This window comes from Podarcis vaucheri, assembly GCF_965113315.1.
Source record: "Podarcis vaucheri genome assembly, chromosome: 7".
In the NCBI taxonomy this organism is placed as follows: domain Eukaryota; kingdom Metazoa; phylum Chordata; class Lepidosauria; order Squamata; family Lacertidae; genus Podarcis; species Podarcis vaucheri.
In genome coordinates, this window is record NC_138765.1 from 82,082,649 (window position 1) to 82,098,703 (window position 16,055).

Consider the following 16,055-nt stretch of genomic DNA (forward strand, 5'->3'; position numbering starts at 1 on the left):
ATACCACTGGATTGTTAAAAGCAAGACCCAGAGAAACTATTATTTTAACTTTTTGGAAGTCTCTTATTAAACACAGACTAAGGCTCACAGCATCTGGGTAGCCTTGTCTAAGCAAAAATGGTTTTAGCAGGCACCAAAAGGTATAGCGAAGATACCTGCACTGAGTTCCAAAGTGTTAGAAGCATCTACTTGACATGCATTACAGTGGTACCTCAGGTTACATACGCTTCAGGTTACATACTCCACTAACCCAGAAATAGTACCTCGGGTTAAGAACTTTGCTTCAGGTTGAGAACAGAAATTGTGCTCCGGCGGTGCGGCGGCAGCAGGAGGCCCCATTAGCTAAGTGGTGCTTCAGGTTAAGAACACTTTCAGGTTAAGTACGGACCTCCGGAACGAATTAAGTACTTAACCCGAGGTACCACTGTACTTCTGTGAGGTGGGGAGCAGAGAAGAGAGCTAGAAGGTGCAACCAATATTTTTATTTTGAAGGATGAAAGCCACTTTCAGGGACCCAGAAAGTGTTGCAGAAATCTTGCCAGGGAAAAGTGCTTTCTTGATCTAAGGCCACGGAGGTGTTGGCTTGGGTTTATTCCAAGGGAAAGGAAGGAACCTCTGAAGCAGAAGAGGGTGTTTGTGGCGAAACAAAGAGTCCAGAGGGGTGGGGGTCTCTGATGGGTGCTCTCGTTTCTCGTGGAGGCTGCAGAAGCCTTCAGCGGAAGTAGTTGGGGCAGTCGTGGGCTGTGAGATGCCAAGCTTTCTCAAAGGCATCGACCACGCCGGGCAGGAGAGGACCCTCTTCGCTGCACTTGAGATTCTCCTGCAGCTGATCCATGGTGGACATCCCAATGATCACAGCATCGCCAAGGTCAGCCTAGGGGGGGAAAGAGCAAGAAGAGGGAAAGGTGAACATTGGAAGACTCGGCTTACGAGGAAGGCCAAAGCTGACAGCAAAATTAAAAGAACGTTTTGGATTTTTTAAAATAAAAAAAATTCTTCCAGTAGCACCTTAAGGACCAACTAAGTTAGTTCTTGGTATGAGCTTTCGATAAGTGTTCGTATCTGAAGAAGTGTGCATGCACACGAAAGCTCATACCAAGAACTAACTTAGTTGGTCCTTAAGGTGCTACTGGAAGAATTTTTTTTATTTTGACTATGGCAGAACAACACGGCTACCTATCTGTAATTGGATTTTTTATATCACAAAAGGACACCTCATTTGGGGTATACAGTGGCACCTCGGTTTTCGAGCATCTCGGAAGCTGAACGTTTCGGTTTTCGAACCCCGAAAACCCAGAAGTAATTGATTGTGTTTTCGAACGCGCCTCAGAAGTCGAACACCCCTGTTTAAGGAAGTTTTTAATGACTGATGTTTTAATGTATTTTTAATCTTTTGTTGGAAGCCGCTCAGAGTGACTGGGGAAACCCAGCCAGATGGGTGGGGTATGAATAATAATAATAATAATAATAATAATAATAATAATAATAATAATAAAATAATTAAAAAAAAACAGGTTTCCCCTTGATGCATCTTGCAGGGTGGTTGTGAGGATAAAAAATTGAGAGCAGGGGATATAAGTAGCATATGTCACCTCCAGAATATTAGACCTACCAGAAGTCATTTATTGATTCTGTTTTGGGAATACAGTGGTACCTCGGGTTGAGAACTTAATTCGTTCTGGAGGTCTGTTCTTAACCAGAAACTGTTCTTAACCTGAGGTACCACTTTAGCTAATGGGGCCTCCTGCTGCTGCTGTGCCGCCACTGCACGATTTCTGTTCTCATCCTGAGGCAAAGTTCTTAACCCAAGGTACTATTTCTGGGTTAGCGGAGTCTGTAACCTGAAACATCTGTAACCCGAGGTACCACTGTAGAACAGTTTAGACCTGGCCTCAGACACACACACAAACTTCTTCCCCATACCATACTGGGCTGGCAAAAAAGTTCACCATTACCTGCAGCTTTGAGTGATGATAGATCCAGCGCAGGGCGGCTGAAGTCAAGCTGGGTGTGTCTGAGCCATACGCCTCGTGGAGGGCTTTCTCGACCAAGTCCACCCCCTGGAAATGATGCTTTTTCCAATACCTGCAGAGTTGTTGTTTTAAAAAAATTAAGGTCATTTACATTCTGCATGTTTATATGTATACCTATATATCTGAATGAATCTTACATAATAAACAAAGCAAAATGGCAGTAATAGATGGCAGATACAATTGTATCAGGCCATCTGGTCCACACGGAGGATGCGAATGCAGCACCTGGTGTTCAGAGGTAGACTGCCACTGCGCCTAGAGGTTCCATTTAGTGCCATGGCTAACAAAATCACTGGGACGCGGGTGGCGCTGTGGGTTAAATCACAGAGCCTAGGACTTGCCGATCGGAAGGTTGGCAGTTCAAATCCCCGCAATGGGGTGAGCTCCCATTGCTCGGTCCCTGCTCCTGCCAACCTAGCAGTTCGAAAGCACATCAAAGTGTGTATAACTTGCTGTTGAAATGGAATACTCAGGATGAAACGGTGAAATCTGCTATGATTAAATGGGCACAAGATGTTGGACATAACATTATGTTTGCTGACTGGGAACAGTTGTGGACCACAGGTATGAAATTTACAGCATGTAATGCCCTAAGAGAGAATATTATGAAAATGATATACAGGTGGTACATGACACCAGTCAAGCTTGCAAAAATCTATCATTTGCCCGATAAGAAATGTTGGAAATGTAAAGAAACTGAAGGTACATTCTTTCACCTTTGGTGGATGTGCCCAAGGATTAAGGCTTTCTGGGAGATGATTTATAATGAAATGAAAAAGGTATTTAAATATACCTTCCTGAAGAAACCAGAGGCCTTTCTTCTGGGCATTGTCGGCCAATTGGTGCCAAAGAAGGATAGAACTTTCTTTATGTACGCCACAACAGCAGCAAGAATACTCATCGCAAAGTACTGGAAGACACAAGATCTACCCACCCTGGAAGAATGGCAGATGAAGGTGATGGACTATATGGAACTGGCAGAAATGACTGGCAGAATCCGAGACCAGGGAGAAAAGTCGGTTGAAGAAGATTGGAAAAAGTTCAAAGATTATTTACAGAAACACTGTAAAATTAATGAATGTTAGAATGATGTTGGATAGAAACTAAGTGGTCTTTTGCTGTAATGCTATAAGGGAATATGAGAAAATGACTATTAATAGGTAAAAAAAAATTAAGGTTATAATATTTAAAAATTGAAGATTAAGATGAATGAAGAGGGGAGGGATTTGCTGAATTAACAATTGGAACTGGAATACAGAAAAGGAAGGCGTGAGGAGGTCCAGGAAATAAGCAAATGAAAAATATGTGATAGAAAGATTGAACTGTTTTTTATTTTTATTTTGTTTTTTTGTTTTTTGTTTTTTGTTTTTATTCTGTAAATTTTCTGAAAATCTTAATAAATATCTTATAAAAAAAACCAAAAGCACATCAAAGTACAAGTAGAGAAATAAGTACCGCTCCGGCGGGAAGGTAAACAGTGTTTCTGTGCGCTGCTCTGGTTCGCCAGAAGCGGCTTAGTCATGCTGGCCACATGACCCGGAAGCTGTACGCCGGCTCCCTCAGCCAATAAAGCAAGATGAGCGCTGCAACCCTAGAGTTGTCCGCGACTGGACCGTCAGGGGTCCCTTTACCTTTAACCCCGTATTTATTGCTCTGATCTCTTTCCTCCAAAAAACAAGAACTACTTCCCAGCATTAGCAGTTTAATTTCTTGCCCCTGTGTTCAAGAAGCTAGCCTCTTCCTACATCAACAGAATTGAGTCATCCCCTGCCTTCAAGTTGCAAGCCCCTTTTGCCATCTTTAGACCCACCTGTCCCTGTAGATTTTGGCCCAGTCATTGCCGAAAAACCTGCTAGCTGGCTGCTGGTTCGAGTCTTTGTCTTCGTACTTGTACCTCCCAGTCAGGAGCCCTCCTGCAAGAGGTGAAAGTGAATGCCCAGACGTTAGGGACTCGAACCTTATAAGCGAAGGTGCCTCACTTAGGTCAATCCACTCCATTCTCACCCCACTGATAAAACTCCAGCACCTCTTTGGATTTCTGTCTGTCATTCTGCCCATAAAACAGCAACAACAATTAATAAATATGCATATTTTTTGCAAAGATCCCAAGGCAGTTCACAACAGAAAAAGTACAAAATGAGAACACAAAACAAAAACGAGACCAATACCCGCAAAAAATACCCCACACATTTAAAAACCATAGATTGTTAATCAGCCCAATTGAAGAGAAACATTTTCGCCTGGTGCCTAAAGTTTTGCAGCCCTGCCACTGAAACCACCCCATTCCCTGGCATTCCTTGCCAGACTCGTACCAGCCAGCGGATTATATGCGTAGAATCGAATCCCAAAATGTCTAAGGCATGGCAGCAATTCGGTCTCCACTTGGCGCGTCGTAGCGTTGTACATGCCCTTTGGGGAAAAGACAGTAAAAAACAAAATTCATAAAGAAACCTTGGAGCAGACTGTTGTGTTGCAAAATCCCTTCTGCCCACTGACCGAGGGAACTGCCACTACTACAGGTGCCATCAAACATCCGTTCTGCATTTGTAAGAAACTGGTCATTTATTGTGGCGGCACCTTTGGAACTCCTTGCCGATTGACATTGGGAGAAGGGAAGGGAGAGAGTGAGTTTGTTCTGTTTCCTATTATGTTGTGGATTTTTGTGCTTTCATACATACTGTAAACTGCCCTATGAGCCTCGGGTGAAGGGCAGAATAGAAATCTAATAAATCATCAACATGATTTATGCTGCACCAATGGGACATCTGCAAGCGAAATTCAAGCCCAAGAGTTCTCTCCCCTCCTTCAGTTTCCAGCAGTTGGTGTTTATCCAATAAAAACCATTGGAAAGTAGCTATTATGGAAATATGTATTCCAAACTACCTGCGTAAGCCTTGCAGAACAAATACATTTTCAACATGTATTTAAAGGCTGGCACAGAAGGCACTGGCTGGCAGAGAATTCCACAGAACTGGGCCAATCAAGGCTTGGTTTCTTGTCAAATAATAGAAACACAATGCAATATCAAACATTAAAAAGAAAAACCAGCAACACTCCTGCCGGTGGTCTCAGTGACTGAGCTGGGCTTTGTAGACTCATTGCAGGACTTTCCAATGCTACAATCCTATGATTCTAATACACAGACTTAAACCATTACCAGCTTGGTCAGTGGTCAAGAGTGATGGAAGCTGAGAGTCCAGACATGTCTGGAGGGGCCACAGGTTGCCCAGCCCTGACCAAACACCTTGGGGAGAAAACCTCCATTGGTCCACTCAGCTCTCACCTGGTACACTGTTGGCAACACCCAGTTGTTGGCCTTGCAGATGCCATAGATTTCCGCCACCTGCCACGAGGCATAGTTGGAGAGACCCAGTTCCTTAAACCTCCCCTGTCGGAAGAAAAAAAACAAATAAGCCCCTGTATTTTTTGCTCTATGTTCACAGACGGTCTTAAGACCAGAAGAGGAGGCTGGGTGCTGGATCAGAGCAAAGGATTTGGTGGTTAAATGAGGACTAGGGACATGGGAGACCAGGGTTCAAATCCCCTCTTGGCCATGAATGGATGACTGTGGGAGACCAGTCACTGCCTCTTAGCCTCACCTAAATTGGATTGGATTGGCTTAAATTAAATTAAATTAATTAGGAGGGCAGGAAAGAACCCACAAGCTGCACGGGGGTTACATTCCAGGGATTGCACCTAAAGCCAAGTCAAAACCCATTTATTTCAATACCATACAGGATCACTAAACTCATTTTTCCTGGTACACCATCCTCTTTCTGACCCTTTTATTTTATTCTATTTCATTTTTGCCATGCAAATAAAACTCAATGTGCACAAGCTAAATGTGCATAAGCTGTGGCCATAATGTACACCACCCAGAGCTGCTTGGGATGAAAAAAGGTGGAATGTAAATGCAAGCAAGCAAGCAAGCAAGCAAGCAAGCAAGCAAGCAAATAAATAAATAAATAAATAAATAAATAAATAAATAAATAAATAAATAAATTCTAATTAATGGTCCCCACCTCCACTGTTTGGGTGTTTCCTTGACGTCAGAGCAAATGTAAGTAACTTAAACAGTGATGCAACTTTAGTTCAGATAGCAGACAAGAGCGAGACAAACAAGGTTTGTATTTGGCAGAAGGCGAACTGCAGCAGAAAGGAAGCACGGTGGATTGTGCTGAATGAACGCCGGTTGGAACGGAACTCGTGACCTTTGCACCCCTCTATTCTGGACACCAGTGTGGAATATTGCAGGCCCTGCATGTGTGTTATTTTAACTCGGGGATTGGAAGGCGCCTCAATTTGTTTAGAAGGAAAAGGTAAAGGGACCCCTGACCATTAGGTCCAGTTGTGGACGACTCTGGGGTTGCGGCGTTCATCTCGCTTTATTGGCCGAGGGAGCCGGCGTACAGCTTCCGGGTCATGTGGCCAGCATGACTAAGCCGCTTCTGGCGAACCAGAGCAGAGCACGGAAACGCCGTTTACCTTCCCGCCGGAGCAGTACCTATTTATCTACTTGCACTTTGACGTGCCTTCGAACTGCTAGGTTGGCAGGAGCTGGGACCGAGCAACGGGAGCTCCCCCCGTCGCAGGGATTCGAACCGCCGACCTTCTGATCGGCAAGTCCTAGGCTCTGTTGTTTAACCCACAGCGCCACCCGCATCCCTTTTAGAAGGATAGGGGGATACAAAAGCAGCACATCAAACACCGACTGGGAGGCCCAAATGAGAATCAGCTTCCCGCCCCCCCACGAAAACCCCAGTTTTTGCACCTCTCTGTGTAGCTCATTGCAGGCCTTCAGCGTCTCTTCCAGGGGGGTCGTGTGGTCAGGCATATGGAGGTAGAAGAGGTCAACACACTTCGCCTGCAGCCTCTGGAGGGATGTCTCCAGTTGGGAGCGAACGCCATCAGCCTTCAGAGTATTGCCCTCCAATGGATTTGCCTTGGTAGCTACCTTGACTGGTGGGGAAGAGAGGACTAGATCAGGGAAGTACAGTAGTACCTTGGGTTACAGACGCTTCAGGTTACAGACACTTCAGGTTACAGACTCCGCTAACCCAGAAATAGTACCTCGGGTTAAGAACTTTGCTTCAGGATGAGAACAGAATTTGCACCGTGGTGGCAGCAGGAGGCCCCATTAGCTAAAATGGTCCTTCAGGTTAAGAACAGTTTCAGGTTAAGAACGGACCTCCAGAATGAATTAAGTTCTTAACCCAAGGAACCACTGTAGAGCCTTACTGCAAAGACTGTGCGTTGGTCAGCATGCACTGATCTACACACATAAAACAAATTCACACACTGGCGTCTTCCAAAAACCAAACCTAGCCCTTTTGTGAAACATGGACCACTTATAAATGCCATCTCCAACTCCTTGAAAGATTCCATCAACGGTGTCTCCGAAAATTTTTACACCTCACTTGGGAAGACAGGCAAACTAATGCCAGTGTCCTGGGAGTAGCAAAGATCACCAGTATCAAAGCCATTGATTCTTCAACATCAACTTTGTTAGACTATTCATGTGGTGCGGATGCCTGATTACGGTCTTCCAAAGCAACTCTATTCCAAATCTATTCCGAACTTTAAAAATGGAAAGCGTAATGCCGGTGGTCAACAAAAGAGGTTTAAAGACTGTCTCAAGGCAAATCTAAAAAAAAGTAGTATAAACTCTGACAACTGGGAAACACTGGCCTGCAAGCGCTCCAGTTGGAGAACAGCCTTTACCAAAGGTGTCGTGGGCTTTGAAGACACTCGAACTCAGGACGCAAGGGAGAACGTGCTAAGAGGAAGGCATGCTTGGCAAACCCTCACTGTGAGCAGCTCCCACCCGGGAACCAATGTCTCCACTGTGGAAGGACGTGTGGATCCAGAATTGGCCTCCGCAGTCGCTTACAGACTCACTTTTAAAACCGTGTTCATGGAAGACAATCTTACTAGGCTATGAGTGGTCGCCAAAGAAGGTATGATCAGGGAAGGGAAGGAACTCTGACTGCATTCTGTAAAGAGGAACCCCCAACACCAGGATGACGAGCAAACAAATATTAACAAGGAAGGCAGATAGACTTGAGGGAGCTGGGAACGTTTAGCCTGGGAAAGAAGAAACATCTGCCATGAATGCTTTAGTTGAGATGCTGGCATTGAAGGAGGGTTGGAATAGATGACCCGTGGGATCCCTTCCAGCTTCTATGATTCTATGTTCAAACTTCCTTTCCCTTCTCAAGCTGCTTAGCAACTTCCACTGGCCTTCAGATTAGGTGGGAAGGCTTTCAGTATAATCAGGGATCTTTGCAAACTTCCCAGGAGACTTTTGATCACTGGAATAAAGGCAAGGGTTTTAAAGGTGCTGACAGCCCTTTTGATTGATTTCTAGCTCTTTGAGTTGTTGAATAACCAGATTATCAACCCTCTGAGGCAATAAATTTAAGAGCAGAGAGAGACCAAAAGATGCAGGGATCATGTTGCTAATGGGCCTGGTTGGTGGAGCAACCCAATTAAGAATCTGGTGTGGTTGAAGCAACTGGTCCGTTTTTGAGCTTCAGTGGGCAAGGATGTACCCAGAGATGGGGAATCCATGTTTCAATGTCTCTGGCCTTCCAGATGTTGCTGGAACAACCGATGAAAATTAAGAAAATGAAAGGCCAAACTATCAAAGAAAGACAAAGAATGAGGACAGTTGAGCATGGGTTTAAAATGGGGGTTGGAGAAACTAAATTGGATATGAATTTGCTGAACCAATTTTTAAAAAAGGATACAAAAAAGGGAGGTGTGAGGAAGTCAGGAAAATAAGTTAACTAAAGATGAGAAATAAAAAAGAGGGAGTTTTGTTTTTTCTATACGTGTTTTTCTTTTTATTCTTTTTTCTCTTTTGTGCTTAATGTTTGTATTTTTTTTGACTTTGTATTTCTTTGTTTTTGTATTTTTTCTGAATTTTTCTTATTGATAAAACTTAATAAAATATTAATAAAAAAATAAAATAAAATGGAGGTGGGGTGGAATTGGAGCAGTTTTGACTGCATGGAAAGGGTGGGGAGATAGGAGAAATGTACTCGGTGCATGCTCAAATGCACAGTTGCTCTGTTGTTGCTGCTGTTTTGCAGGCTGGTCTAGGCAGCAGACCCGCACCCCCCCCCAGCCTCAGCGTGTCATAGGAAGCTGTCAAACAGAGCCAGACCACTGGTCCACCGAGCCCAGTTATGTCTACACTGACCGGCAGCAGCTCTCCAGGGTTTCAGGCACGTTGCAGTCCCAGCCCAACCCTGAGATGCCCGTGGGAATTGAATTGTATGATGCAAGACAGACGCTCTCCCCTTCCAGCCAGGACTCCTATAGGCGCGCCTGCAAAACGGAACTCGATTCGAATCCTGATGAAGCTCCGCTGAGAGTTCGCGCCAAGTGTGAGGCACTCTGCATGCGCTCAGAGGAACCGTTGCCGGCCAGCTGGGCTCGACAACGTATAGAGCAGCCCTACCTACCTGCCGCCGCAGCTTTGGGTTCAGCCGCCAGCCAGGCGCCCAGGATCCGCTCCGACTCGCCCCCCGCGTACATATGCGCGGTATCCACCTCGCAGTGCCCGCGGGCCAGGAACGCGCGCAGCATGGCCCCGCTGGCCGCCGCGTCTACCCTGCGCCCGAACTCCATGGTGCCCAGCACCGAGCGCACCCCGCGGCTCTGCCCGCGTAGCCCCGACATCCCGGCGGCTGCAGCAGCTCGATCTGCCTCTGGCAGAACTCGAACTCGCCACCAGGTCCTGGGCAAAGGCAATCGCATCACCACTGTCTGCGCATGCGTCAGCGCCTCCTTTCCACTCCTGCCCCCTTCCAGGAGAAGGGACCGTCTCGAATTTCCCGATTCCAGAAGCAAAGGAAGAGCCTTGCCGGATAAATTCGGGTCCCTTATCCTGCCATATCCTGTATATTGTCTCCCTGCTTATTTAACTTATAGGTAGAATTTAACATGCGGAAGGCTGGGCTGGATGAATCCCAAGCCAGAATTAAGATTGCCGGAAGAAATATCAACAACCTCAGATATGCCGATGACACAACATTGATGGCAGAAAGTGAGGAGGAATTAAAGAACCTTTTAATGAGGGTGAAAGAGGAGAGCGCAAAATATGGTCTGAAGCTCAACATCAAAAAAACGAAGATCATGGCCACTGGTCCCATCACCTCCTGGTAAATAGAAGGGGAAGAAATTGAGGCAGTGAGAGATTTCACTTTCTTGGGCTCCATGATCACTGCAGATGGTAACAGCAGCCACAAAATTAAAAGACGCCTGCTTCTTGGGAGAAAAGCAGTGACAAACCTAGACAGCATCTTAAAAAGCAGAGACATCACCTTGCCAACAAAGGTCCGTGTAGTTAAAGCTATGGTTTTCCCAGTACTGATGTATGGAAGTGAGAGCTGGACCATAAAGAAGGCTGATCGCCAAAGAATTGATGCTTTTGAATTATGGTGCTGGAGGAGACTCTTGAGAGTCCCATGGACTGCAAGAAGATCAAACCTATCCATTCTTAAGGAAATCAGCCCCGAGTGCTCACTGGAAGGACAGATCGTGAAGCTGAGGCTCCAATACTTTGGCCACCTCATGAGAAGAGAAGACTCCCTGGAAAAGACCCTGGTTCTGGGAAAGATGGAAGGCACAAGGAGAAGGGGACGACAGAGGACGAGATGGTTGGACAGTGTTCTCGAAGCTACAAACATGAGTCTGACCAAACTGCGGGAGGCAGTGGAAGACAGGAGTGCCTGGCGTGCTCTGGTCCATGGGGTCACGAAGAGTCGGACACGACTAAACGACTAAACAACAACAACAACATCCTACCATGTCATTTTAACCTTTGTTTGTTTTATTTATTTATTGCATTTTCCTCTAAGCTGCTCAATGTTTCTCTCTGGCATTCCTCATTTAATCCTAGCAACAGCCCTGCCAGGTAGGCTTGGCCAAGACTCAATATGGAACAAATAATTTGCTTAATATGTCATTGGTTGTCCCTGTTTTAAAACTGCTGGCTGATAAATTTATCAGTAGGAGGATAGATTCTGTGCCCGTTTCTTCTTGAGCTTTAGATCTGCATTGGCACTTTGTAGTAAACGTTTTGCATAGTTTGGATATGAACCGTTTATAGAGAGGTTTCCGTCAGTCAAGTGGTATTTTAAAACTGGCAAATATATAGATAACAACCACAAAAATCACGGGCATCCAGGAAGTCCCCAAGCAGGAAAAAAAGCTACAGCCTGCTGGATCAAGCCAACAGGGCAGCATCCTGTTCTCACAGTGGACATTATGGGATGCTCAAAAACATGATTCCAATGCAAAAGCATTCTCCCTGTGGTTTCCAGCGACTGGTACTGTATTTAGGAACATTACTGCTTCCAACTGAATGGACCTAAGTTATCCTTGTCTAGTAACTTTGGTCAGTCTATTCCAAGTAGGAATAGCATTGGATTCAAGCCCCCCCCCCCCGAACTCCTCTGGAGGAAAATTGGACTAGGAATGACTTTTTTTAAAAAGGCCTAATGATGAGAAGGAGGAGGGAAGCCTTCAGAGAGGGTAAAACGCTCTGTGCACGCTCAGAGGCACTGTTTTTACAATCACCCTCAATTGCCACCTCTGTTCAGTGTAATACTGTAACAGCACCACAATTCAAGAAGGACACTGACAAACTGGAACGTGTCCAGAGGAGGGCAACCAAAATGGTCCAAGGCCTGGAAACGATGCCTTATGAGGAACGGCTAAGGGAGCTGGGCATGTTTAGCCTGCAGAAGAGGAGGTTAAGGGGTGATATGATAGCCATGTTCAAATATATAAAAGGATGTCACATAGAGGAGGGAGAAAGGTTGTTTTCTGCTGCTCCAGAGAAGCGGACACGGAGCAATGGATCCAAACTACAAGAAAGAAGATTCCAGCTAAACATTAGGAAGAACTTCCTGACAGTAAGAGCTGTTTGACAGTGGAATTTGCTGCCAAGGAGTGTGGTGGAGTCTCCTCCTTTGGAGGTCTTTAAGCAGAGGCTTGACAACCATATGTCAGGAGTGCTCTGATGGTGTTTCCTGCTTGGCAGGGGGTTGGACTCGATGGCCCTTGTGGTCTCTTCCAACTCTATGATTCTATGATTCTATGAGAACGGTAAGTCTGCGCCCCAAAGAGCTTACTAAAAGCTGGGAATGTAAGAAAGCGAAAAGCTTCTGGGAAATGATACATAATGAGATGAAAAGGATGTTGAAATATACATTTATTAAAAAAACCAGAAGCATTTCTATTTGGCATTGTAGGGGAGGATATTAATAGACAGGATAATAAACTGTTTTTATATGCAATAACGGTAGCAAGAATACTATTGGCACAGAAATAGAAACAAGAAGAGTTACCGACAAAAAAGGAATGGGAAGCGAAATTAATGGACTATGCAGAATTAGACAAGATGACAGGAAGGATTCGAAACCTGCAGGATCAGAGATCCTCAGAGGACTGGAGTAAATATGTGAACTATTTGAAAAGCAATTGTAATCAACAGATTACGCTAGTAGGATTGCAAGAAGTTTTGTAATATTGCAGAGTAAAGTATGAAGAGAATTATTAGTGAAGGACCATTAAAAGTAATAGTGAAATTAATGAAATGCAGATTAAGTGATAAAGATTGAAAAATCTTCAGATGTGGTTGATGGAACTCCAAAACACTGAATAAGACAAGAAAATATGTTGTATGTTTTTTGGAAATGTCATGTAAAAATTAATTTTTTTTTTTTTAAAGAGCTTACTAAAAGCTGGCCGTGGGTTCTACAGTGTCAGCAACGTGATTCAGGAAGGTGACTTGGAGGCTACCTTGACTGGTGGAGAAAAGGACGTGATAAGGGAACAAAAGAAACCTGAGCTCCTGCCAAACACAGACAAGGAGGGTGTATGAAATTATCAGAAACTCCAGGACCTTGGACTACAGGCAGCCCTCCTGATCTGCCTATCTTGCCCTTGGGATGGTTCGCAAGTCCCATCTCTTAATGGCTCTGTGTTGGAAAGTGTCCTTGAAGTCTGGCAATACACCTCCCTTGCCTGGATTGCAGAAAAAGATTCCCGCCCCCCCCCTCACCCTGCCATATTGGATCACAGATTCACATAATTGTAAAGTTGGAAGGGATCCCAGGTATACTGCCACTGACTGTGGAAGTTCTATCTTGTAGCTCAAACCCATCCCCAAATTGTAAGAACCGTCATTTTTGCATGCCACAACTGCTGCTCGAATCTTACTAGCTAAAAAGTGGAAAATGCAAGAAGTACCAACTGTGGAAGAATGGCAGGTGAAGATGATGGATTTTTCAGAGCTAGCCGACCTGACCGGAAGTGTCCGCGACCGGAAGGAGGAAGAGTATCAGGAAGAATGGACGAAATTTAATGACTATTTAGTTAAATATGTTAAGTTAAATTAATTGGAAAAAGCTTGCAATTACCAGATAGGGTTAGGATTTAAATATGTAATGTGTTGAATTAATATGTTTAATGCTGAATTGGTAAGAAAGAAAGATGTTAAGTGACTAAGTTTATAAGAATTATGATTTGGAAAACCGTTAAAATGATTCGCACTGAAATTCAACTAGGGGGATACGAGGAAGTCACTTAACAATGTTAATAAGACTAGTTTTAATAAGGTTATGATTTATGTTTGTTTGTATGTTTGTGTGCTTACAATTTTGTGAAAATAAATAAAACAAATGGGGGGGGGGGACAAATTGTAGGAACTGTCCTGGATCAGACCAATCCTGTCCATTAGCTCTTTTTAACCCATTCATAAATGACCTGGAGTTAGGTTTACCAAATTGTTCAGGGATGGCAAAGAGCCCCAAAAGGATCTCTCCATACTGGGCAAATGAGCAGTAAAATAGCAATTAAAGAAGTAAAAAAAGTACATTTCCCCTCCATTTCCTAGACGAAGGCCATAATACAAGTGAGCATCAGATCAGCATGGCCCAGCTCTGAGCATGTGCAGAGTGCTTTCCCTTCTCAGGCCCCTAAGCAAGCCTTTGCCGCACTAACAGGAGATTTTGTCAGCTGGACCAAAGGTAACAATGCAAATGGTCCTTTTGATTTGCAGGTTGTTGATTAACCGGATGACCAACCCTGGAAAGAAAGAACAGTAAGAGCAAAGGTTGAAAGGGGGTGGAATTGTCCCAGTGGCATAGCGTGGGGGGTGCAGGGAGGCCCGGCCGCACCGGGCGCAACATCTGGGGGTTAGGGTTAGGGGGCGCAAATCCACGGATTAGGGGGCGCAAATCCACGGGTTAGGGGGCGCAAATTACTTGCCTTGCCCCGGGTGCTGACAACCCACGCTACGCCACTGAATTGTCCTGCTAATGCACCTGCTTGCTGCAGAAATCTAACTGGAACTGGGGGGAAGCAACTGGTTCATATTTAAATGACTACGCTCCCTGGCAAAGAGACACCCAGAGATGGGACACTTCCATGGCCTTCCAGATGTCACAGAATTCACAATTTAACTTCTGCATTTGTAGCACTCCATGAGCTCTCATTTGGGACGCGGGTGGTGCTGTGGGTTAAACCACAGAGCCTAGGGCTTGCCAATCAGAAGGTCGGCGGTACGAATCCCCATGACGGGGTGAGCTCCCGTTGCTCGGTCCCTGCTCCTGCCAACCTAGCAGTTCGAAAGCACATCAAAGTGCAAGTAGATAAATAGGTACCACTCAGGTGGGAAGGTAAACGGTTTCCGAGCGCTGCTCTGGTTCGCCATAAGCGGCTTAGTCATGCTGGCCACATAACCCGGAAGCTGTACGCCGGCTCCCTCGGCCAGTAAAGCGAGATGAGCGCCGCAACCCCAGAGTCGGTCACAACTGGACCTAATGGTCAGGGGTCCCTTTACCTTTACTATGGTCTCTCATTATTCCTGATCACCAGCCAGGCGGCTTGGGGATGAAGGGGCTGGTGCCAGAGAACATTTGCAGAGCAGCAGGCCCGTATCTCCCCCATTTCTGGAATCTAGATTAACGGGGGCAGGGATTTATTTAGGGGAGGGATGAGGGTGAATCACCTTTGACTGCACTGAAAGGTTGGAGGGTAGGAGAAGGGAGAGATGCACTCCACACATGCTCAAACGCACCATTGCATGGTTGTTGATTTTTTGCAGGCTGGACTAGACAGAAGACAACAACAGATCCTAGGAAACTACCTTACTCGGCTCCCTTGGTCTATCAAACTCTGGATTGTCTGCACTGACTGGCAGCAGCAACTGCTCTCCAGGGTTTCAGGCAAGGCACACACACCTGCAGCATTAACTGGGACCTTTTGCTTGCATGCAAGGCTGGCGCTGAAAGTCAGCCCTTCTGAGCGTGTGCACAGAACTCGATTCGAATCTAGATCAGACTCCGGTGATTACTCGCGGCTCTGTGTGTGTGTGTGTGTGGCACTCTGCATGCGCTCAGAGGAACCGTTGCTGACCCGCTGGACCTCTACAGCAGCCTTCGTCTCCGGCCTCCCATTCCACCGACCCACCTGCCGCCGCAGCCTTGGGTTCAGCCGCCAACCAGGCGCCCAGGATCCGTTCCGACTCGCCCCCCGCGTAAATATGCGCGGTATCCAGCTCGCAGTGCCCGCGGGCCAGGAACGCGCGCAGCATGGCCCCGCTGGTCGCTGCATCTGCCCTGCGCCCGAACTCCATGGTGCCCAGCACCGAGCGCACCCCGCGGCTCTGCCCGCGTAGCCCCGACATCCCGGCGGCTGCAGCAGTTCGATCTGCCTCCGGCTGGACTCGAAATCGCCACCAGCTGGGAAACCGCCTTTCAAAGCACGCGTGACGCCACGCCTTCCCTTCCCAGGTAAGGGGCCGTCTCAAAATTCCTGCAGCGTCTTTTTAGAGCATGCCATTTTGCAGCATGTCCTTTTGTATGCCTGGTTTAAAAGGGCTGGTTTCAAGCAGTGCCTTCAGTCAGACTGTCCTGCTAAGGTCTGGGAGACCTGGGTTCAAATTCCCCACTGGGCTACGAACTCGCTTAGGTGCCACCTTGTGCTGGTCACTACTGTCTATCT

At 46.0% G+C, this 16,055-nt stretch overlaps 1 protein-coding gene across 2 annotated transcripts; it reads right to left on the bottom strand.

Annotated features, from left to right (window-relative positions):
• Nucleotides 1–467: 467 nt before the first annotated feature.
• On the bottom strand, nucleotides 468–15,797 carry LOC309536302 (aflatoxin B1 aldehyde reductase member 4-like). Of its 2 annotated transcripts, none has more exons than XM_082230404.1 (7): nucleotides 15,522–15,797; nucleotides 6,805–6,992; nucleotides 5,317–5,421; nucleotides 4,346–4,442; nucleotides 3,844–3,946; nucleotides 1,956–2,085; nucleotides 468–874 (listed from the first exon to the last, which is right to left on the bottom strand). In XM_082230404.1, the coding sequence occupies exons 1-7, from the start codon at nucleotides 15,736–15,738 to the stop codon at nucleotides 713–715; spliced, it is 1,002 nt and encodes a 333-aa protein (XP_082086530.1). In that variant the 5' UTR covers nucleotides 15,739–15,797; the 3' UTR covers nucleotides 468–712. The 2 variants fall into 2 exon arrangements, with proteins under 2 accessions (XP_082086530.1, XP_082086529.1); XM_082230403.1 differs by lacking the exon at nucleotides 15,522–15,797 and adding an exon at nucleotides 9,503–9,805.
• Between the last annotated feature and the right edge of the window lie 258 nt (nucleotides 15,798–16,055).